The sequence below is a fragment of the Zalophus californianus genome, chromosome 12 (genome assembly GCF_009762305.2).
Source record: "Zalophus californianus isolate mZalCal1 chromosome 12, mZalCal1.pri.v2, whole genome shotgun sequence".
In the NCBI taxonomy this organism is placed as follows: domain Eukaryota; kingdom Metazoa; phylum Chordata; class Mammalia; order Carnivora; family Otariidae; genus Zalophus; species Zalophus californianus.
The window spans coordinates 88,768,380-88,792,865 of record NC_045606.1 but is presented as its reverse complement, the minus strand read 5'-3'; the positions used below and the strand labels follow the sequence as shown (position 1 = coordinate 88,792,865).

The 24,486-nt window shown below is 39.3% G+C and overlaps 1 protein-coding gene across 2 annotated transcripts in view; it reads right to left on the bottom strand.

The window, feature by feature from the left end:
* Positions 1–2,473: 2,473 nt before the first annotated feature.
* The window catches only part of NUP205 (nucleoporin 205), a 78,652-nt gene continuing 56,639 nt past the window's right edge, over positions 2,474–24,486 (bottom strand). The window contains exons 31-43 of one of the 2 annotated variants that reach the window (XM_027574455.2): positions 24,265–24,413; positions 22,843–23,034; positions 21,848–21,969; positions 19,917–20,055; positions 17,824–17,950; positions 13,132–13,208; positions 10,521–10,649; positions 10,176–10,302; positions 7,049–7,215; positions 5,384–5,507; positions 4,820–4,948; positions 4,412–4,485; positions 2,474–2,818 (exon numbers count right to left, since the gene is read on the bottom strand). In XM_027574455.2, coding sequence (XP_027430256.1) covers positions 2,666–2,818; positions 4,412–4,485; positions 4,820–4,948; positions 5,384–5,507; positions 7,049–7,215; positions 10,176–10,302; positions 10,521–10,649; positions 13,132–13,208; positions 17,824–17,950; positions 19,917–20,055; positions 21,848–21,969; positions 22,843–23,034; positions 24,265–24,413 — 1,709 coding nt within the window. In that variant the 3' untranslated portion in view covers positions 2,474–2,665. Of the gene's footprint in view, positions 2,819–4,411; positions 4,486–4,819; positions 4,949–5,383; positions 5,508–7,048; positions 7,216–10,175; positions 10,303–10,520; positions 10,650–13,131; positions 13,209–17,823; positions 17,951–19,916; positions 20,056–21,847; positions 21,970–22,842; positions 23,035–24,264; positions 24,414–24,486 lie in introns of those variants that run through there. The other variant, XR_003516565.2, reaches the window with a different exon arrangement.

The following is a 24,486-nucleotide window of genomic DNA, read 5'->3' as shown; positions in this document are numbered from 1 at the left end:
CGTTCAAATTTGAATACATGATAAAAAGCAATGGCTAAAAAGGTTTTTGGAAACATAAGTTCACAGTCTTGCCGTATCAACCTATAGATTATTCATTGCAATGGAGAGGTGTGTCAAGCACTACCTTAATTAAGTGAGCAAGCTTAAAATAATGGGACAAACTGATATGTACCTCCTGATACGATATGCTGAAGGCATATCACCCATAGAATTGTAATATTCTTGCCAAAACTGTTTAACCTGAATTAAGAAACAAAAACTGTGGGACCTTTTCCAAAATAGCTTAAAAGTGTCAGGTTAAACAGCTTCTCCCCTGAAAAGGGAGGGGAACTGCTTCTGAATGAAGGGAACATGACAGAACTAAATGTAATGTGTGATTCTTGGTTTAATTCTGGGTAAAAAAATAAAAGTTCTAGAAGTACATTGGGGGGGCAATTGAAATTTGAATACAGACTGAATATTAGACAATTATTTATTGCATTTTATTAGCAAATGTCAAGTGCAATAATGGTATTATGATTTGGAAGGAAATACTTGCTGAAATATTATGGATAAAGGCTCACAATGTCTACAACCTACTTTCAGACAGTTAAGGGAAAAAAAGATAAAGCAAATGTGCAAAATGTTAACAGTTGGTGAAGCTAGGTTAAAGTATACAGGTTCACTGTACTTTTCTTTCAACTCTTATGAAGAGTTAACATTTTTCAAATTAACTTGGGAAAACAGACAAATATTTAGAAGAGACTCAATTGTGTTTGAACAGCTTTTATAGCTTAAAGTTCAGACTTATATACTCATGCAACACTATTTTATGAAGACTGCAGTAATAAAGAAGGTACTCACCTCTTTTTTTCTAATCCCACCAAACAGATTAACTCAGTAAAAACAATGCTTTAAGATCCTACGCTTATTTAGCAGTTTTTAGGACTAGATGAACCTTCCCTTTAAATGCTAAACCTTTTTAAAATGAAAGTTCTACAACATTTGATCCCATTTGCTTTGCTGCAGAGCACAACAGCCCCTCTCCACACCCCAGGTAACCATGCTGAGTCAGGCAGTGTGTCCTCTGCAGCCCCCAAGGCTGTTAGCTTCTCCCTCCGACTTTATTATACAAATCGCATTCTTGGTCAGCCTTCTAAGCAGCGCACCTGCAGCTGCAATCCTTCCTGCCTTCCCTCCCCACACGTTCTCCAGTGTCCAACTTCCGATCCAGCCTGCTGGGAGTTTTGGAAGAAATGATGGGAAAACAAGAAAACAAAGTTTAGTAAATCTAAAAATCTTCATTTTCAATTTAGCTTCACACTCCCAAGGTCTACAGAATGCTTTGATTCTGTGCCCCAGGCTCCTTTCTGAGGCTCCTGCCTGTGTTCGGATGTCCAGAGGCCTGACTGGAGTGGGTGGGGGTGGGGGAGAGGTACAGTCGCTACCCCATGGTGTACCCACTTATTCACACATTCACACTCCCCTTTCTATTTATTAGCAGGATGCTTTTCAGCTAAAGACTAATGTTTCTAAGTGGTGGGCAGTAAATTAACTTCAAAATGTAACAATGACAAAGCACTTTTAAAAAGATGCTAAAAAGGGCGCCTGGGTGGCTCAGATGGTTAAGCGTCTGCCTTCGGCTCAGGTCATGATCCCGGGGTCCTGGGATCAAGTCCTGCATCAGGCTCCCTGCTCCTTGGGAGCCTGCTTCTCCCTCTGCCTCTCTCTCTCTCTCTCTCCCCCTCTGTCTCTCATGAATAAATATATAAAATCTTTTAAAAAAAATAAAAAAAGATGCTAAAAAGCCATGGAAATGATATAAAAATTTTTTAAAGAGCAACACTACATAACTAAGTACAACTTTTCTGCTACTGCATGAGTCAAGACTCTCTTTCTGCAGTCTCTCCTATATATTAGGCTGAAATAACTGGTGGCTGGAAAGGGAAAAATGGACTTTGAGATGATGCAGTCACTTGAACGTTAAGTACAACTGGGCAAGAAGTAGAGTGGTGATTGTATACATTCTTTTGCCCTAAACGTAGCCATCATATTAATTACATGAGAAATATCAGCAGGTGATTAGTTTGGGAAATTTCACAATCATTTCTAAGGAACAAATGCAAATTATTATACTATCATTTACATGCAGAAAAGAAAAAAACAATTTTAGGAAAGAGATGGCTTCATTTCTTGGGATTTTTCTGTAATACATTCATAGTACTGAGCACACTATTCCGTTCAAGAACATAGCTATATAGTTTGTTGCCCACTCCACTCCGTGGAGTAACCCTGAGTATCACAGAAGCGGACTGTAGACAACAAAGGGGTAAAACAGTAGAGTTTTCAGACTATGCCTTCAATGTAACATTCAGAATTGTATCCCTAGGGGAAAACCACCACTGTGGAAATTTTATTTGTTGGAGTCCCATTAATGTTGATCATTTTCTAGGTAAAAGTTCAAAAGACTAACCACACGTTTGTTTTGTTTCTTTTTTTAAAAAGTATTTATTTTTTTACTAGTGAGGTTGGAACCAGGCAAAGAAATTTACAGAAAAGATGTCCATATATAAAGAAAGAAATAGCAAAATATTTTTTGGTCATAATTTAGAAACAAACTAATCTATAAAAAGGGGACAGTTCTCCCCAGTTCATCTCTTCCCTAGAAGAGCATGAGCACAGGCTCTCAGTTCCTGGATATTCTCAGCAGTCCTCGGATACGTCTGACAAGAGCTTGTATGAAACTATAGCGAGATCGAACTTTTGAGTATAATCCTTCAATGTCCAGAAGTTTCTTTTGTAGTGATTCTCCAAAAGCATTGATGGCGTCAGCCTGAAGCTAGAGGTAACACAGATGACATGTCATTATTAAAATTACAGTCTCAAATATTTTTTTTATTCTATGTCTTCCAATTTAAAATACCTCTGAATTTTTGTAATGTGGTCCTTTCTCATGCAGCAAAGTAACTAAACATTCACATTTCCATGCTAGAATTTATTGGTATAGAATTGTTTTTCCCTCTTTCCTGTCTGTATAAAAGTGTAAAATCTTAAATAGCAACAACTACAGATGCTGCTGTTGATATATGGGCATATACACAAAAACATTTCCCGAAGGGCAATACAAGAAACTGTTAGGAGTGGATGTCTTTGGGGAAAAGAAACAAAGGGTAAGTTGGAAAGAAGCTTTTACTTTTATTTGATTTTTCAATTAAAAAAAAAATTTGCATGCGTTTATTTTCAAAATATATAAGGTGAGGAAAGGAACCTGGTATACATTTTAGAATTCATGTAATTTAGAATGCATATGTAGTTTTGGATGGATTCTATTGGTACTATAATGAAACACTAAAATTAAGTGTAAAATTAGATGACTCTACCTGCCTTCAGTTTTGCAGTAAAATCAAAGCACAGAGTGAGAAGATTATTTATTAACCTGCATTTCTTCTAACTATAACAGAGCAGTCTAATGAAACAGAAATAGTCATTAATTCAACACATATTTATCAAACATCTTCTGGAAGAACTATTCTTTGGCTAATTCTGCCCATGGCCTCACTAAAATATTGGCTTCCCTAAACAAGCCTAGCCAAAACACGAATTACTATTATGAAGTCACTTAAAGGGCAGATGTAGTCAGGGCTAGGATGAGAGCACGCTATGTATGACGTCTGGTTAAGTATAGTCTGGGGGATGCTCCTTCCTGGATAAAGCCCAACCTTCAGCTTCAAGAAAGGCAGTGACCAAGAGGGATTAGGGAAAAGCAGAGGCTTTAACAAACCAGGGCTAGGGACACTCAGATGCCTAGCAGCAGATCTAGTTATAATTCCATTTATCTAACATCACGTACCCTGCTAACTGCTTTGTTCCCAAGACTCCTATTAGGTTCGTGTGAGGTTTTTACGTTAGTTGTTTTTGGAATGCTCTTCTTCTGTTCCAATATTACTGGTCAAGAGGTTCTTAATACATAATACTGTATCATATTATAGTCTCCGGCAATGGAATTTTTAATGGCTGCTCACAATCTCTCCATTAAATTATTTTCTGAAAAATTAAGTGCTAAGTGACATTTTGTGCCTAAGAAGTCCACAAAGTTAATCTAAAGAAACTGGGAGTTTCTGGATCACGATGCCTACTAATGACTGAACTCTCACTATGTTCCTTCCAGGCACTACTGCCCTAGAAGCCTCACATATGAAACCTCATTTCATTCTGACAAAACTCCTTGAGCCTGAACTATCGTTCCCATTTCTTCGGTGAGGAAATGGAGGATCGAAAGTAAGTCGTTCAAAGTCCCAGAGCTGTTAGGCAGCCAGGTCAGAATCAAAATCAGGTCTTTGCACACAATCCTGAAAATCATCATCATACTAACATACTAGGCTTTTCCTTTTTCCTTTCAAAAAAGAAAAAGAGTATGAGAATAGAACCTCACCTGGTCTATGTCATGTTGGCTCACTCCAGTCAGTCCACTTCTAAAATCCAGGTTGGTTTCTGGAGTGAAGGAATCTGGCAATAAAAGACACAAACAAACCAGCTTTACAAGTATGTATCTATCATACGGTGGAAGAACCTGAAGACCAGGGGACTCTGGAGCTGGCCAGCCTTTAACTGCAAGAAGCTAAAGAGCGGAGTCTAAGATGTTCTTATGCTCCACACAGTCTCCCATGAATAGAAGTAAACTACAAGAAACAGCTATGTCTAATAACTAAGTAGCTCTAGATTGCCCAATCCACTCTTAGTAACTCAGAAACACAAAAAATAAATAAAAGTGTAACTAGTTTTTCAAGGCACTGCAATCTATAGGTATGTATGGTTCGCTAATTTTCAGAATAAAGTTTACCTTGTAGTCTTCTGCTTTTAAATAAGGTTCTGGAGGCAAACAAGGAATCCTGAGAATCCGTGGGCGTGCAGTGTAGCAAGTAGTACTCCAGATGGCGCCAAAGAATAAATAGGCAGGTCTCTATGATAACTACGAGAGCTCGGACTAAAGGAAAACAATCTCATCAAACCAGTTTCCTAGGAGGAAAACAAAGGAGAGACCACACTACCTCCGTGATGTACCCACAGCCTCGGTCTAATAGTGAGGGGAAAGGTTCCACTGAAGGTGTCCCCCCACAAAGAAGGTGTGTTGAGAAGAAGGAGGTGGGGACCGGGGGGTGCTGTGTCCCTGCCTCCTGTCCAGACAGTGACTGTATACATTATCAGGATTACTAACTAAATCTAAAAGATAAGAAAAAAAATTTTAGTTTGGAAACAGATCAGGCATTTTACTGGAAAAAAAGTTATGTCCCTTTTCATGCAGTTTTGATGCCCAAATAATGACAATCAATAAACAGTTCCTACATTTAAAGATTCTCTTAAAGGTAACCATTCAAGTTCCCACTGTGGTTTCCATTAAGGATACAAGAACAAAGAGAAAGGAGTTTGGCTCGATTGTTGATCAACTTCACCAAACGCCGTCTTGCTAGAACATATTTCTGGGCAGTGGAGATTTTCTCAACACCAACAGGCATCACAGACTGGCACAACTGAGGACCAGAAACAAACACAGTATTAGCGATGACATAAACTCTAACAGAAACTTCATGGAAATCTACAGAGAGGGTCACTATGATAGGCACTGCGAAAAACATTCAAAGAAGTTTAAACACCCTTGCAGACAAGTTATTATCTAGTTAGGGAGCCGGTAACAAAAAACTGAGAGCCAAAGTAGTCGAATTCACAAATGAAGATTCATCTGCAGCTTTCTGGAAAAGGTCTTATCTCTGAAACAGACGTTTCCAATCTGCTGAGGGGCCGACCAACCCTCAATTTCCTGTCAAACTAAAACAAAACACAACAGAAGGTTTTTCAAGTCATAGGTTTAACAGTGCCATGGAGAATTTCTGTAACAGCCATCATGTATCTTCTGAAGGAAATGTAAAGTAGATTTCTACAGCAGAAACTAAAATAGGCTCATCAACCCAGAACTCCCTTCATCACACCTCTGCTCGGCAAAAGCACAGTGAGCCAACTCAAAATTCAGCTGCTGGCTTTGGCGGAAGGCACCCTGAAGTGGGGCTGGGAGAGCACCACGTCCTCGACGGGAAAGTTGCATCCCTCTTGCAAGTACTGGTGTCGCCCATAAGCTACACATGATGGGGAAGGGCTGCCAGAGGTAAACCGCCCAATCTCAGGGATTACCTGAACTCCATCAGTTACTCCTATCTTGGGACTTGCTAGCTGTGTGGCTTTGGGTAAGTTTTCCAAACTTATAGGACCTCCATTTCCTCATCTGAGAAAACAGGCGTAGCAACAACATCTGCTTCATGTACTGAGACAGAACTTGTAGCTTAGGGCCGAGCACATTGTCACCACCCACTACACGTTCTCTGTGATTATTGGAAGAGTGGCAAGAGGGAGTTTTGACTACTCTGAAGAGTGACATGGAGTTTTTCAGGACAGTTGGTGCAAACGAGGAATGGCAACATGGTTCCACATCCAAGCCGCCGCAGGCCACCAAGAAGCTTCAGCATGGACCAAGGGAGCCCTGGTGTCGTTCAGCTGTGCCAAATGGGAAAAGCAGCTACTGAGGAAGCAAGCCTAGCAACTCAACATCGTTAACTACAATAAACAGCAGCAAGTGATTCTGGGTCACTGAGAGCCATCCCATTTGTCTGAAAAATTCACCCAACAGATACTGAAGATGCTGAAGGCACAGAGACATCTTAACTTAAGGGATCATTTCTATTGAATTAGCCTCTGCAATTGAAGCCCAAGTTTCTCAGCACAGATTTTAGAGTATAAATTACCAAAACTCTTCTTTGAAAGCCAGCTGCCATTCTCCTGAAGGGCAGGCGGTGTCAACAGGTGCCACTACCCTGTCTTCCATGCAAGAGTTCCCCTGCTTACCAGGCGTGCCGCTCCAGAGGGGGACTCTTCTTCAAGCCACACAGAGCAATCATTTCAAGCCCTTTCATCTCACTGCATACATCAACTTTACTCACAGGTCGGACACCAGTACTGTGACCCTTATTAGGAAAAGCAATGGCTTCTCAAATATCTCCACAGCTCATTATAAAATTCATACCTCTTTGATCTCATCTGGTGGAAGCTGCTCTACATTCTGTAGCTTGTTGACACTCCTTCGATGGCTGTCGTAGTAGCTGAAGAAATCATTAGCACTCTGTTTCAACAGGTAGACAATGATGCCCAAACCAGGCAGGCGCCAATATGGAATCACTGGAGCTTGAGTATCTAAAGTTGATAATAAAAAACAATATTCCACTTATAATACCTGTTTTAAACAAGGGATGCCCAGGATTTGAAGGGCATGTAAACTATTATTAAAACCAACCCAAATTACTTCTGAATACTTCTGACAGTTCAGAGGATTAGAGTGGAACTACTGTGATCAGTAATGTGCATAGAGCTAGAGCCCTAAAGAATAAGGAAATTTGGCTGGTGGACACTGATAGAACTCCCCCTTTACTGGGGAAGACCTCTTTGAGAAATCTATCATAAACCTTTGCATCCAGCTCCCCCCTACCCCGACACACACAAGCCATACACACAAGTCTGGAGGTTCCTGAGCCCAGGTTAAGAATTCCTGCCTCACCCTACAGCTCTCATTATATGGATTCATTTCTTGTCTGCACCTTTCTGGTTGCTGAATTCCCAGCTCAAAGTCATTCTCCCAAGAGAAGGAGAACACTGAGACAGTCAAAAAATGTAATTAAATTTAAACTTCAACAACTCTCTTACCACCATTAGTCCCTTTGGGTAGGAAAACAAAATGATCTACCTTTTACTCAACTAGCTTCTGATGAAGGTGCAAAGGAACCATGAGAAGTTGGGAAAGTCATTCATGAAGGGAAGAAGTGGAAGCACGGGTGCAAACAGAACAATTTCCTCTTACAACTGAGGAATTCCTTGAGAAATACCTTAGTAATTTCAAGTTCAATTTGGAGATAATCTTTGTTTAATGGCTCTAACTGCCAAGAATACTGCAGGAGAGATGTGCATTTGCTTCCTTCCCCACTATCTCCCTTAACTTTGCTTCAAAGTCAAATTTCATAGGTCTTCATGAGGAGAGGAAGAGAGATAACAGTTCCTTGTCAGTGGATGTTGCCACCAACCAGGACATACTAGACTCATCTGAGTTGCCAGGTTTCCCCTTCCAGTCTTCAGTGAAGATGTAACAGTCTCTACGATACGGAGCCTTCTCCTAGTGAAATTAGGGACCTGGTGCCCAGGCAATATTTAGATGATACCTACTCTGGTAGGAACACATCCAGAAAGAGAATGGTCTAGTGCTGACAGGAGTAGTGCAAAGCCTATCAGGCTTTCTCCTATGCTGATGTGCTCATATCTAGAAAACAGTAAGGTGTGCAGAAGCTACCAGACTTAGACATCAGATAAGGACGGCTCACGACAAACCTGACTACAGAAACAGAGTCTGCAGGAGAGAGTGTGAGGTCTAGGCAGTAGAAATGCTAAAGAAGAGGGCCCTGAACCACAAGCAATAGCACATATACTAAACAGTAACAGTGAAGACCAGCAAGAATGAAAATAATTACAGGTCACACTTAGCCAGTGCTAAGTGCCAGACACTGTTCTAAAGCACTTCACATTGAGTAATCCTTACAATAATTCACTAGAAAAGAGCTTGTTGTTACCCCCATTTTACAGCTGAGGAGGCTGAGGCACAAAGAGGCTAAGTAGTTTTTCTGAAGTCATATCAATAGTCGCTTACAGAACTGGGACTCGAATCTAGGCAGTTCATAATCCGTCTGTGTTCTTCACTGCTAGGTTAAACTATCCCTCTACAACTGAATGTTCCTGAACCTACCACACACATACCCACTCCTTGTCTACAACTGGCAAGGATAAGTATGCTGATTAAATCTTTAAAAAGTCTGAGGAAAAATAAAGACCAACATATAACGCTTCATAAAGTTCATCATCAAGTATTAAAGATCTAAGAATGACCTGGTATGTGAAAGACTGGCTCAAAATGAGAAGAAACCAAATGAAATTTTAATAATTACTAGTGATACATTATTAGCATATGATTAATGTTTTTGAAGAATAAATGACAAAACCACAATTTCATTTGAAAATGTTATGAACAGGTTAAATTCATTTTATTTTATTTTTTAAGATTTTATTTATTTATTTGACAGAGAGACACAGTGAGAGAGGGAACACAAGCAGAGGGAGTAGAAGGAGAAGCAGGCTTCCTGCAGAGCAGGGAGCCTGATGCGGAGCTCGATCCCAGGACCCTGGGATCATGACCTGAACTGAAGGCAGATGCTTAACCACTGAGCCACCCAGGTGCCCCTAAATTTGTTTTAAAATGTTAGATTCAAGGTAGAAAAAAGGGGCCCCCTTGGACACTTTATAATGAAGTTATAAAGTGAAACAGAAACAAATAGTTCTCAGCACCATTTACATGAGACAGTGGTTATATGCTGTTAAGCTAATATATTTTTCATAACATCATTCTATTAAATAATTTATGTGATTAAGTAATTTTCAGGGAAAATAAGATCTTGAAGAAGATGAAACTGTGACAAAATGATTTTCAGAAACCTCACACAAAAAGCTTCTGGAAATCAGCAGCAGTACATTGCATTACCAAGCACCACTAAGATCACAATGGGCTTTGTCTTCTGAGTGTCCCACAGGATAACAGCTTTAATCAACCCATAGCCCTCACATTCCAGATCTCACCTACTATGTCCCTAGGAAGTCACAGACTATGTCAGCCTACTTAGCATCTACATTTTACTTTGCTGTGGTATAGAAATTTGGAGCTATACTACAAGACCCAATTTAGACACTGCATTCAGCTTAACATGATTTCACACATTAACCGTCTGTTATATTTGTACATTTTTCACCCAGCTAGCTTACTCACGAATCTTAGAGCCTTTCTTTGGGGTCTCCAATACTATTCAAAACCATACTCTCCCCCCAAAGCTCTTCTAAATTTATCCTCAGAAAATCTTGAGGTTCTCTGTCCTCTCAAGCTCTCTAGCCTACCCACGGAACTGACGACAGTACCTCCTACTGATCCTTCCTAAAGTCATTTACAAATTTTCCCACTAATCACACATAAAGAAAAAAACTGCATCTCTCTGGAGCCAACTAGAGCTTGTCCTAATCACACAGCAGCTTAATCCTCAAATACAGAAAGAAAGGAGCAGGCTCACCTTGCCGGGGTCCATCTCTATTAATGGTTTCTGACAGGCTAGGGGTAAAGAGACATACAGCATGCTGAAATGTGGGGGAGCTCTGTAACATGAGTGACTGGCAATATTCCATGACATTGGCACAGATCTACAATGGAAGAATAACAGTAACAAAAATGTCAGTTCCCCAAATGCCCAAGTGTCACGGAATTCCAGATTTGAAGAACAAAGTTATTTATCAATTTGTAAAATTACAACAAAGTTATAAATCAAATTGCAAAATCACTCCCATCTGTTATTTTAATCACATCCTTCCAAAAACACACAAATGTTCAAGAACAGATACACAATGCCCACTCCTCTTACCTGCTGCATGGCCAGTTCGAGTTCATCTTTCTTGCTCACTCTATCTCCCTCCACATTATCATCTTGAAATTTAAACTGACGCAGTCTGTCAGAGCCCCCAAAGCGGCTTAGTAGTCCTAAACACTGACGCTGAGAAAGAGAAAGATACTTTGTTCATATCTAATTGGGTATGTCTAAAATTAGTGACCTCTCCTTGAGGGATATAAAAAAGAAAAACTCACTGGGGAGTGGAATCACTCTTTAAAGAGTCTGATTTCTTACTTCCAACTGAAAAAAATGAAGTTATTAGCCCTATTAAAATTCGCCTTTTTTGCAAATGCCAATTGCTTGGCAGTCAACTCACTAAAAGAACACCATATTTGTTTTTAGCAATTAATCCCCATTACATTGTAAGCATTAGCCAAAGAATATTCTGTATCACACCAAGTAATTCCTTGGTAGATACCCATTAAATAAACACAAGTTCATAAACAATGAGAAGCAAAATGGGATGGCAAATAGACAACACTTTGTCACAAGCACATCCATGATAATTTTGTCTAAGATGGCTCAAATTTAAAGGCTGTTTCTCCTAGGGCCACTTCTGGGGACTCCATAAAGGGGGTGGGAAGACACAAAATGAAAATGTCATCTGCTTGAAATGTTGGTACTTTTCACCTGATATTACAATTTTTCCTAAGGTTCTTGGAAGGAAAGGACGAGCTTTTCACAACTGGAAAAATATATAGTGGTTGAAATTAGAGATGCGGGTTCCACTAGGAGGTACCTGACCTGCTTTGTAACCTACAACAGGTTATTTAACCTCCACAAGCCTCAATGTTCACATTCCTAGGGTGCAAATAGCGATTCCTACTCTACGGGATTGTGGTCAGGATTATTTGAGACAATGAATGAATCATATTTACACTTGTATACAGTGCTCTGCACATAATCAGTGGACAATAAACATGTACTTTAAAAACTGGTATCTCACACACACACCTACGTACACATACAGACATACCCAGGTATAATATATAATAACTTATGTAAACTGACGTTAGTTTAAGTAGTAAGACTGGATAGGGCAAAACATATTAAAAAGACAATATAAACTTAGTTTGCCAAAATAGTTATATCTATTTTTAAAATGTTACCTGTTTGCTACCCTTACAGACAAAACAGATGCACTACCACATTTCTAGAGGTCACCTATGAAAGATCCTTCAAAAATATCTTTTTCTAACAACAAAAAAAATTAGAAGACAAAGAAAGAGAGAGGGAAATAAAGGCAGAGTATTTGGGTTTTACTGGTGAGAGTGCAACCCTTTCCGGAGTTTGATAATGACTCCACATGTTCTGTGTGTGCACCCTTGGATCCAGTGAGATCAGTTAGGTTTATCTAATCTATAGCTCAAAAATTTGTACACAAAAATGCTGATAGCAGCAGTTTTCTTTTGGAAACCTGAAAAAACAGTTCACAAAAAGAGGACTGGTTAAGAAAATTACTGTCTCAAAAACAATGAAATATAAATTTTAATATATAAATACAATTATTCTGAAGCCAATCAAAAGTGAAGCTGTTCAGATCAAAGCAGGCCAGGAGGCTCCCAGAAAGACTAATAAATATTTAGTTGACAAGCTATCTAATACGTTTGGATATATTAAAAGATTACACAACTGGAAGAGAGCTTGGGAATAATTTAGAAGTAAGTACATAAAAACCAAGCAAATAGGGGCGCCTGGGCAGCTCAGTTGGTTAAGCATCTGCCTTTGGCTCAGGTCATAATCCCAGGGTCCTGGGATCGAGCCCCACGTCGGGCTCCCTGGTCGGTGGGGAGCCTGCTTCTGCATTTCCCCTCCTTGTGCCTGCTTGTTTTCTCTCTCTCTCTCTCTCTCCCCCCCGTGTCAAGTAAAATAAAATAAAATCTTAAAAAAAAATTTTTTTTTAAAAAGCCAAGCAAGTAAAAAAAAGAAAACAACCACTCACTTTAGGGAAAACATAACGTTGCACCTAGAAGTAACCTATCACTCATTCTTAATCATAAATAACATGTGATCTAATCAAAATTATGATATAATTATGTTGCGTTTCAGTGGGGAGGGAGGCAGTGTTGTGAGAAATGTCCATATTGTACGGTGGAAGAAAAGGAGAAAAGAGATCTAAGGTCTCATCCTCCTCAATGGAAAATCAACAGGTGATTCCTAAAATTTGAAAATAAGCATATTATTTAGATATACCAAAAAATCAATTAAAAACCATCAAGAGGGTTTGCCCAGGGGTGCCTGGGTGGCTCAGATGGTTAAGTGTCTGCCTTCAGCTCAGGTCATGATCTCCAGGTCCTAGGATCGAGCCCCGAGCCCCACGTTGGCCTCCCTGCTCAGCAGGGAGTCTGCTTCTCCCTCTTCCTCTGCCACTTCCCACTGTTCCTGCTCTCTCTCTCTCTCTCTTCTCTCTCTCTCTCTATCTCTCTGTCTCAAATGAATAAATTAAAAAATTCTTTAAAAAAGAAAAAAAAAGAGGTTTTGCCCAAATCCAGGAAGCAGAACAGGGAGAATGGATGAAAGGACTGTTATATTTTGCTGTCAAGTCTTACAGGAGCTACTCTTTAAAGAAATAAGAACCAGTTACCTGGAATCTTCCAATATGTCCCTGTAGCTCCATTAGAGATCCTTCATTTACATCAACATCAAGTTCATTTAATATACCTATAAAATTTGGAATGCTTTTAAATACAGTTTTATAATCAACAAAATAAAAACATTAAAAAACCAGGAAGAGTGGTTCTAGCATTTTATATTCCTTATGTATAAGAACAGACACAGACTTGCCATGAAGGAGCTTTGGGAAATACAACTTCACAAAGATTGTAAGTTCACCACTTGTTCATTTATATGCAACCTAAATCTAGACTGAATTCATAATTTTAAAAGGTACTTTAAAGGTTTTGACATAAACCTACTTTTTATTTATAACCATAAAAGTTAAAATTTTCTAAACTCAGCAGTAAATTACTTTCTCATGAAAGAGTTTAGGATATAAAACACTTCTAATGAAATACATTTCTTTTTTCATTTAACTCTCCTAGGTACTGTACCATTTGATTTTTTTTCTTCTCCCTTAAGCAAAATACAGTTTGCACATACACAAAAAAGTTCCAATTCAACTTCTGTTTAGACTTACTACAAAATTCTTAAAGTGATCAACCTCTCATAGTATCAGGAAAAAAAACCCTTTATTTCTATCAAGTCCTCCAAGCAAACCCACTGGTTTCTTCTTTGTTCATGGCTGTCGTCATGCTGAGGATGCACCTGCACCTGTCTCAGTCACCCTAACTTTCTGTTTGCACAATCCTTTTAATTCAGTCCTTACTCCCAAGCATATACTCCAGAGCATGTAACCCAGAATCTTATTCTTTGCTCCTCATAATGACAAGACCTCCTCTTTCTAGATTTCTCAGCCCATGACCTCACACAAACCTACAGAAAACACTCCTATCATTTGGTACATGCTGCTTGCTATACCTCACCTGTACCTCACTACTCTACCCCTTCCCATCTCCACCTCTTCTGGGAGTCTGCTCCCAGAATCACCTTCTTTTCCAGCTTACCAAAATCTACCCTGCCACAGAGGATTCTTCCTCACTTTTTGAAAATATGTTCAGGTCTCCCTTGTACTCCAAAACAAAACAAAAACAAGCAAAAATCTGGTTAATATCAAATTCTTGAAATATTTTTTCCACATTCGCTGCTTGCAATTTTAAGCCCTTCTTTCCCATCCTACCCCTTGAATGCTGGATCACGTATCTAATACTGTCATGGAATTCAGGTCTTTTCCTCTTTGTCCTCAAACTTCCTGATCTCTGCAACATGTATTGCTATGCCCCAGTTCTTTTCTTCCACCGGCTGCCTCTGTTTAAAAAGACTACTTGGGGCGCCTGGCTGGCTCAGTCAGTGAAGCGTGGAACTCCTGATCTCGGGGCTGAGTTCGAGCCCCACACTACGTATAGAGATTACTTAAAAATAAAATCTTTAAAAAAAAAAAAAAGGCTAGCAATTCTCAGTTTCTGTAAGACCCTTCTGCTAAGTGTCAATTGAGTCCTCTGTGTACCACCTGTATCGCTCTCAACTCCAAAACACTCTCCAGAATATTTTTGATTTATGGAAAAAAATTAACCTGCTGGTCAGTATTTGAGGACGTAGGACATACCCAGTAAAAGGCTAGGCAATAAAGGGGACACAGTTATAAATGGCCTTATAACTTAATGGTAGCATTTAAGACAAAAAAATATATACAGTAAAATTATGGAAGAATACAAAACAATATGTCATCAAGGGCTACACTGTGCAGAGTAGGGTTGATAGGAATTAAAACTGTTAAGAGTTTAAAAAAATTGGGGAGGGTATTCGGCATTATCTCCCCCCCCCAAAATTTAAGTATATATATTTTCAGACCAAGCACTGTCAGGAATTTATCAAGCCTACCAGCTCAAATCTACAAAAGCACTTATGTACACACACACACACACACACACACACACCGTTATTAAATGCCACACTGTTGGAAATTTAAAAAAGACTGGAAACAGTCAACATGTTACAGGGGTCTGGTTAAACAACAAAGATCTGGTTAACTCTCACAAATGGACAATTATGCAGCCAATTTAAAAGACTGAGGTAGGAGCTCTATGTGATGATGAGAAAAGATCTGGAAAAAAGAAGTTACAGAGCAGTGTGTATAGTATGATTACATTTGTGTAGGGAGGGGACAATTTTACACCATATGCACAGAAATTTCTAGAAAAGTAAACTGATAACTAATTGCTTTTAGATAACAGGAACTGCTGGTCATGGTACTTTTTACTCTGTTCTTTTATTTTGTTTGAATTTATCATGAGCATGTTAAAAAAACTGCTTTTCCGAATACAATCTTAATACATTGACAGGGTCAAATGATGCTATTAGCAAAATACAAAAATTTTAGGCATTTAAAAAAATTAATGACAGGAGCCTTCATGAATAAAACCACCTTACCAGAGGATTTGATAAAAGGTAAATTCTCTTTATACCTAACTCAGCACTTCTAGGTGAGGATGGCAGAATGAAGTAGCATCACAGAATGTCCCTCCTGTTGGAGCACCTGGGTGGCTCAGTCGGTTAAGCCTCTGCCTTCGCTCAGGTCATGATCCCAGGGTCCTGGGATCAAGTACCGCATCGGGCTCCCTGCTCAGTGGGGAGCCTGCTTCTCCCTCTCTCTCTACCCCTCCCCCCTGCTCTCTTGCTCTCTCTAAATAAATAAATAAATAAATAAATAAATAATAACTAAAAAGTGTCCCTCCTGTCATCAACCTACATAATGAACGAAATTCACCAAATTTCGGTGGGGAGACTTATGCCACAAATACTGAAAAATGGTGATGGCAAAGGACAAAAAACCAGAAAATTCTGGTGAAGTAAGCAGAATGATTCAGCTCATGACCTTATTCCACTCCTCAGATGCAGTGTGAAGGAAAGAAGATAGACCAAAAACTCTTGCAAATTCTCATGGAGACTCAATTTGCAGAGAAGCCTTTTAGAGTAATTAGGTAAGGCCTAGAGAAATCAAGGGAAAAGCGTTAGGAGGAGAACCACTACAAAGCACCGTGGGACCTTAGTAGAAGCAAGAAGGACGACGGTCTGACTGGTATCATCTAAAGACACTGGGATGAGCTGGGGAAATGAGCATAACAAGCCTCCAGGACTGAGATACGCCACGACTGGGTGGAGTAGAAGCTGCACTCTCCTCAGAATAAGCACGGGCTCCCAGGGCTTGCACGGGCACTGCCCTCTGCCCTGCCAAACACGCTTCCTCTCCCAATACAAAGGGCTCAAGCACTGATAACCCCTAGAGAGGAAAACATATCAGGGTTGGGGGGGTGGAATCATGGGCTGGCCTCAGACTTGGTAGCAACATAAAAATGGAGGTAGTAGAGTCTACGAGTTAACTGCACAGGCTCAGAAGCCATACTGGCTGGGAAACCACACCACCAGTATTATCTATGTGACTCTGGACAAGGCAACCTCCCTGTGCCTCAGTTTCCTTGTTTGTAAAATGTGGAAAATAATAGTTCTACCTCGTAAGACTGTTGTGAGGAATAAATAAATATACTAAGTGTTTAAAATAAGTACTTGGCACACTGTGCTTAATAAATATGAGCTATTATCATGAGCTACAAGGTCTGAGGGAAATAAAATCATAATCAGCTATGCCATGATTCAAGAACAGAGGCAACCTTTAGACGTTGATAAACATTAGAGAATTCAGGGACTATAATACACTTTTTTTTTATTATGTTATATTAATCACCATACATTACATCATATAATATACTTTTCTTGGGGGAGGGGACCTCAATACAAATTAAAAATACCAAGAGATAGGGGTGCCTGGGTGGCTCAGTGGTTAAGTGTCCAACTCCAAGTCTTGACATCTAGCCCGGCACCGGCTCCGTGCTCAGTGCAGAGTCTGCTTTTCCCTTTTCCTCTCCCTCTGCCCTCCCCCTGCTCACAAGCGCTCTTTTCTTGCTCTCTCTCTCTCTCTCAAATAAAAATCTTAAAAAAAAAAATAGCTCTTATGCTCTCATAGTAAAGAAACATTTGTCTTGAATTCAGCAATGTCTTCAGTTTCTCTTCAATTAATTCTTTAATCTGTTAAGTTCCTGTAAAATTAGGGGCGCCTGGGTGGCTCAGTTGTTAAGTGTCTGCCTTCGGCTCAGGTCATGATCCCAGGGTCCTGGGATTGAGCCCCGCATCGGGCTCCCTACTCCACGGGAGGCCTGCTTCTCCCTCTCCCTCTCCCCCTGCTTGTGTTCCCTCTCTTGCTATGTCTCTCTCTGTCAAATAAATAAATAAAAAATCTTAAAAAAAAAAAGTTCATGTAAAATTAAATAATTTTCTAAAACTGCACGTAAAAGGTAATCTTGTTCTCTTAAATCACCTCAGTATGTCTCCGTCTCCATCTCTCCTGTATATGCATATACAGAAAACAATGTTTGAGAAGCTACTCACCAAATTGTTAACATGTGGTGATTGACTAAAAAAAGCACTTGGTAATTTCTAGGTAGTGAGGTTTTGAGTAATTATTTTCTTGAACTCTTTGAATTTTTTGGTATGATCATATATCATTCTTATACATATAAACTTACTAATTTAAAAAAAGCAGTTAACTCTTAGTACCAATTTCAAATAAGTCCTACGTACCACAAAGCCATAAAAGCCTCATTCTATTAAGTGTACGTCAGTCTGTAAAGAATTATTCAAAGTCCATCCAACATAATTAACTCACCAGGAAGTGCTGCTTTACTGATAATTCCTGTTAGCAGAGCCAGTTCCTGCAAAGACCCAGCACTCACATCCTGACAGCGCAGGATTGCTTGTATGGTATCAGAATGTGAAATGAGAAACTGCAACACCTGAGCCGAGGAAAAGGAGGGGAAACGGAAAAAAGGGAGGTCAAGATTAGCAAATTTTTTTCTACATCTGTAATTCATCTTTTTAATAACGCTGAAGCACCAAGTTCGATGTAATGAATCATAGTGAATGTATATAAGCAACTGTCTTTTACATTTATAGTTTATTTCTTCAAGAAGCAAATATTTACCTAAAATTCATAAGAAAGCCAAAGATAAAGATGATTTCAACTTTTAGAAATTACTGTATTTAAAGGCTAGAGTAGAAAAGTATAACTTATAACTACTAAATGAAAACTGGGCGCCTGGGTGGCTCAGTCGTTAAGCATCTGCCTTCGGCTCAGGTCATGATCCCAGGGTCCTGGGATCGAGTCCCACATCGGGCTCCCTGCTCCGCGGGAAGCCTGTTTCTCCCTCTCCCACTCCCCCTGCTTGTGTTCCTGCTCTCACTATCTCTCTCTGTCAAATAAATAAAATCTTTAAAAAAAAAAAAAGAAAACTATTACTTAACCCTTATTTAATTTCTTTTTGTCCAAATGGACCTAGAACAGGAGTAGGTATAAAAATGATTCACTGAATTTAAGTTGCTCTATGAAAATCTGACTAGCCTGACATAGGGACAATCACATTAAAGCTTTTGTTAAATTCTCCTTTTGATATAATATGAATGAGATAAAAATCCTGACCTCCAAACTCTGGCCTTCCACCGTGGCATTTTCTAGTGTACTTTCATGGAGGAATCCAATTACTTTCACATATGATGTCTCCTCAACTAGATCATAAATGCCCTGAAGGATGAAACTATGCCAAAACAGGCTGAACATCTGAATCACTCAGGAACTGTGCCCCCTTTTATTTTTTATTCAGATTCCTGGCCTTAACCCGTAAATACTGGACGTAGAACTCTGTAATCTTTTTTTAAGTAGGCTCCATGCTGGGCCCCAATGTGGGGCTCGAACTCACAACACTGAAATCAAGACCTGAGCTGAGATCAAGAGTTGGACGCTTAACCGACTGAGCCACCTAGGCGCCCCTAATTTTAAAACAAGCTCCTTGGGGGATTCTGCCACAGCCAGTACAAGAGTGGCATTAGAGAATCTTACATCATCACAAAGTCCCACTTCTAATAAAAAAAAAATCTCAATCTCAATTAAGGAGAAGACAAGGAAAGTCTTTGAGTTTTAAAGAACTGATTCAAAGGCCACATATGGAAGTGGCAGGATGTACTAACGCAGCATAAAACAAGGTGCCGTGTTAGAGCAGCATTCTACCTTGGTGACATAAGCCTGACACTGATGGCAGGGAAAGGACCTAAAATTACTATAAAGTATTAGGACACAGTTCCTGAGGGTGTCATAATCATAGAGCAATACAATCAAAAACTTCAGAGTCATTCTTGATAAGTCTAATCAGTGAATGGCTAAATTATACACTGTATTATTAATTTAAAGAAACAAAGATTTTTTTTTGAAGGTTTCATTGAAAAGGGATGAAAATAAAACTAATTTCTGGTGCTCAATGAAAAAAAATTTTATGTTAGAAAATGCACTTATCTCAATTACTTCATCCTCTAAATATCATAACCCAATGGGCCATTATCATCTTTCTTTCATATTTTCTGCAAGGTCTAAAATATTGTATGGACTCTCAATAAATCCCTGGTTAAATTACATTTTAGAAGCCAGTTTATTCCTATCACAATAACCACTTCCTTTTACAGAAGAACAAACTTAGAGATCTTGCTTTCCCTCTCACTATTCTATTCTTCGCTGTGGGGTTTCATTCAAATAAGAGTCAAGAGCGGGCCAATGAAGTTCACAGCAAAGCAAAAGGGGCTGGCCTTTGATACCCAGGGCTGCCACACAGAGTGTGACTAAGATAAAGTCCGGGCGCTGTCGATGCCTCGGGTTTGTGCCATGATAAAAGGAGGATTCTGCGTGACGCCTTCTACACCAAGGGCTCTTCTCACCTGCCCCGCTGCCTGTAAGTGCTGGGCTGTGCTGGACGTGAGGATGACCTGGCACAAGCGGAGAGCCGGGAGCAGAATCTGCCGATAGCGGTCCACCGGGGCAGGGATGAACACTGGTGGGTCTCTCATGCCGAACATGCTTCATTCATTTCCACCCAACAGAGAGAGAGCGACAGTCCAAGAGTTAAGGGATGCTAACAGTTCCTGACCACCTCCATGTCAAACAATCTCAGGTGCCTGATTAAGATGTGAAGCTACTAAGGAGAATTCTGCATCCCATACCAGCAGTAAAAACAGAGTTATTTCAGTTCTGAAAAATCTTGGTAAAGAAAATCTGCATAATTTGAAGACAATGCTTGGAAGTTCCTCAACATATTTATTCTACTCTAAATGCTCCCGTGGGCCACAGAAACTATAAACAAGAAACAGATAAAAACGGAAGTTATTTTCTCCAAATTTCCCTCTCCTGTAGGCAAAGCCAGAAATGAGTCTACGTTGCCCATTATATTAAAAAATCAAGATTTTAAAAAGTTAAAATGAGGCTGTAAAATCATTTCACTTTTAAGATTAGGTACTAATAAACCATCATTTATTGTAAATGTTTGTATTTAAATTTTTAGACAAAAGAAAATGGTTGCCTATTGAAGAGAAGGGAATGGAAGCAAAATATGGAATAAGAGAAAGGCTTTGCACAGACAAGTGATTAAATGCCAAGAGCTGAGGAATGTAATTAACTCAATCCTCTTTACCTAAGGGGAAAATAATAACTCTCACGTTTAAAATTTTAGAAAGCAATATAAAAAAAAAATTTCTTTTCTGGAGGTAAAATAGTTCTACAGTTAATCCTGATATACTCAAATATTCAATTTGGCAATGGATCTTTTGAAGAAAATTAATAAAACTGACCTAAGTGTTACTTACTGCTAAGAGGGTATGCTAACAATGTTGCAGCCAGGTAGACAAAAATGAGGGGGGGGAACCCATATACAAACTGAACCAAGAAATCTGTTAAAAAGCTCGAAACTTAGGGGCACCTGGGTGGCTCAGCCGTTGGGCATCTGCCTTCGGCTCGGGTCATGATCTCAGGGTCCTGGGATCGAGCCCCACATCGGGCTCCCTGTTCCGCGGGGGGCCTGCTTCTCCCTCTCCCACTCCCCTTGCTTGTGTTCCCTCTCTCACTGTGTCTCTCTCTGTCAAATAAATAAAATCTTTTTAAAAAAAAAAAAGCTCAAAACTTAAAAAATTGTTTGACTAAAAGATTTCAAATGTGCAAGAAGTTGATAAAATGCTACAATGAGAAAAATGTAAAATACTATTCAAGTCATCAGGAATAGGAAATCCACAACAAATTATAATTTCACTACAATACTTTAAAGGATCACTATAACTAAAAGTAAACGTTGCTGTTTTTTTTTTAAGATTTTGTTTATTTAGAGAAAGAGAGAGAGCATGAGCAGGAGAGGGGTAGGGGGAGAGGGAGAGAGAGAATCTCAAGCAGACTCCGTGCTGAGCTCAGAGTCTGACATGGAGCTAGATCTCACAACCCTGAGATCATGACCCAAGCCAAAATCAAGAGTCAGACAATTGACTGGGCCACCCAGGTGCCCCTAAAAATATATGTTCTATTGAACAGAACACTAAAGTTGGGAAGAAAAACATTTACTAACAAAATGGCTCTATTTCCCTCTTACATTACTGCTCTAAAATGGAAAGCATTAGGTCCCTCCTACTTTTATTCTTACTAGCAACTTCCACTTATTAGTAAATGGCAGGGACATAGGACCCAAAAAGAGTCATCAGGATGAAAGAATACTGCTCAAACAGAATGATAAACCAATGGCAAAATTATGTTTGGAATATCTTTTTCCCTCACTGACCCTTTACAGTGAAGAATTAGTAAGGAAACAACACCAATGTATATGGACACTTACCCCTGTGGGTCCATCTCTGGGCGCATGTCATAGACCTGGCATTGTGCCAGTCTCACTATCACCCCAGACCTCAGCAGCTCTAAGGCACCCTGCTGTATCTTAGCCACTCTTGTAAGAAATGCCTAAGAAGTTACAAAGGGAAAAGCATCAGTACAGAAATCATATTCAAGGGCCTGAGATAAAAATGAGACTCTCTCACAGCACATCTGTGATCTTTAATCATACTGAAGAGAAATTCTGAGCTAGCTATGCAGGGGCACACACTACAGTTCTCACAGGATTCTGTGAGGACTGAACGGCACCGTATATCTCAAATGTCGCATCCAGTGCCTTGGCATGAAGTAAGTGTTCAACTCAACTATAGTTTCTCTTATCATCATGTGGGCATATGCAGGGCAGGGAAGATTGTTTTGCACACAACTGTATCTCTAGTACCTAGTGCCACACCTGGCATGTAGTAGGTATTTAATAAATACTTATGGAATAAACAAAGGAGGGAAAAGAACTTTAATAAGGAATCTAAGACTTCAGTGCTCCTGTTATTGTGACACTGTAGTATTTGCAACCAGGAGGAAACAGAAAACAAATTTGGAGGAAAGGAGATAATGGATTATATACTGTACTGAAAATCCTGTGTTAAACTAGAACCAGCACATCTACACTAGAATGTTCACCAGGCAACTAACAGAATCTGAATTTTATTGTGAAGAGACAATTTTGTTCATTGCTCTCCTCAGAGGACTGAGTGTCCTATCATTCGTCAGCAGCAGCAGCCTGAGCGAGCAGCAGTTCCATTACCCACCAACCCTCTCAGGATCACTTCAACTCAACCTGGCATGCTTAGAAGATGCATTTCTAACACATGTTCCAAATTTCAAACTCCTTAAAAGATGGAAATATTCAAAATGGCAGCCACATTAATGTCCTTTAATACAGCTATAGCTCTAAGAGGAAGTGAGCTGTTGATCTAACTTCAAATGAATATAAAGCCTTACCATTTTGGATTCGTAAGTATAAAGGGCTTTTAAAAGGGGAGGTTGTGGAGTTAGTAAGCTCTGCAAAGTATGGTCATCTTCTACCAAGCTGTCCACAAGCACCTTCAAATAGCCACTGTTAGAAAGATACAAAAGCCACTGCTGCTGCTTATCTACGGAGACAATCCGATCAAGTAGAGCCAGTGCCAGCATCTGAGGGAAGAACAAATCACAGTCCGAAACACGGAGACGGCCACCAAAATCATCGACAGAAACTGACTTTATGTGAAAACACTTAGAACTCTTCTTACAAGAGGGATGGTAGCTTAAAATAACATTTTCTTTTTTGTTTTTTGTTTTGTTTTGTTTTTGAGAAACTGAAAGCTATGTATACAGAATCTCGATTTATCAATAAAAGGCGGAAAGGGACTTTTTAAAATAGCTTTTTTTCCTAATTGTGAAGTTTTACATGCTCATTACAGGAAACCTAGAAAACGGAGAAAAGCATATAGAAAATATGTGGTCTGATAAACACTGCTAATCCATTTTGGTCTCTCTCTTCCCAGTTTTTTTTCAATGCATAAACACACTTAAACTTTTTTCAACGTAACTGAGAACTTTCTACACAGTTTGTATTTTATCCTATTTCTTAAAATCTCGTTTCCCACGGTCTTCAAATACAACTGACCCTTGAACAACACGGGCTTTAGGAGCACAGTGGAAAAACCACGTGTAACTTTAGACTCCCCACAACTTTAATTACTAACAGCCTACTGTTGACCCAAAGCCTTGCTGGTAACATACATAGTAGATTAACATATATTTTCTATGTTCCATGTACTATATACTGTATTCTCCCAATAAAGTAAGCTAGACAAAAGAAAATGTTATTAAGAATATCACAAGAGAAAATACATTTACAGTGCTGTACTCTACCAGTCAAACAAATCTACGCAGTTCAAACCCACGTTGTTCCAGGATCACTTGTGTATGATTCAAATGCTATGAAATTCTCCACTAGCAGGAAGTTACCTTCTCTCTGCACTATCACCAGTCTGACACAGTATTTTAAAGAAATAGAAATGCAAATTCCCCTCCACAAAGCAGAGAAAGACATATTCAGTATAAAAGCTGTGCACCCAGCATTCTCTTAACCAAGATCTTCCTTTAGCAGCATTTCTACCAGTGTAGGGCCAACCTCAGAGTCAGCACAAAGATTATTCTGAGGGAAGATTCAGAACAAACTGAGATTCTGAACAGAATTAAACAAAACATATGAATAGACAATAGAAATGCCAAATCACAACAAATAAGAAAATTCACTAAAATATATTACAGAAAACAATTCTCAATATGCAACATGCATTTGAAAGTTGATGAAGTTTGTACCTTAATAAGCCAAAATATTTATTTAATTACTCTACTAAATGGGAGTTACTGTACCCTTCCAATCTCATGACCATCACAGGCATCTCGACAGACCACTTCCATGAGGGCAGCGCCGTAGCTCTCAATGATGGCTATGTTTTCTCGCTGTAATTTACTAAATACATCTTCAGGGGCTGTCAGCCTTTCCCACATGGTTTTCTTGGCTAAAAGGGTTATAAAAGAAAATATTTAAAACACTCCAATAAAAAACAGTTTGGTAACTGAGTAATTACACCT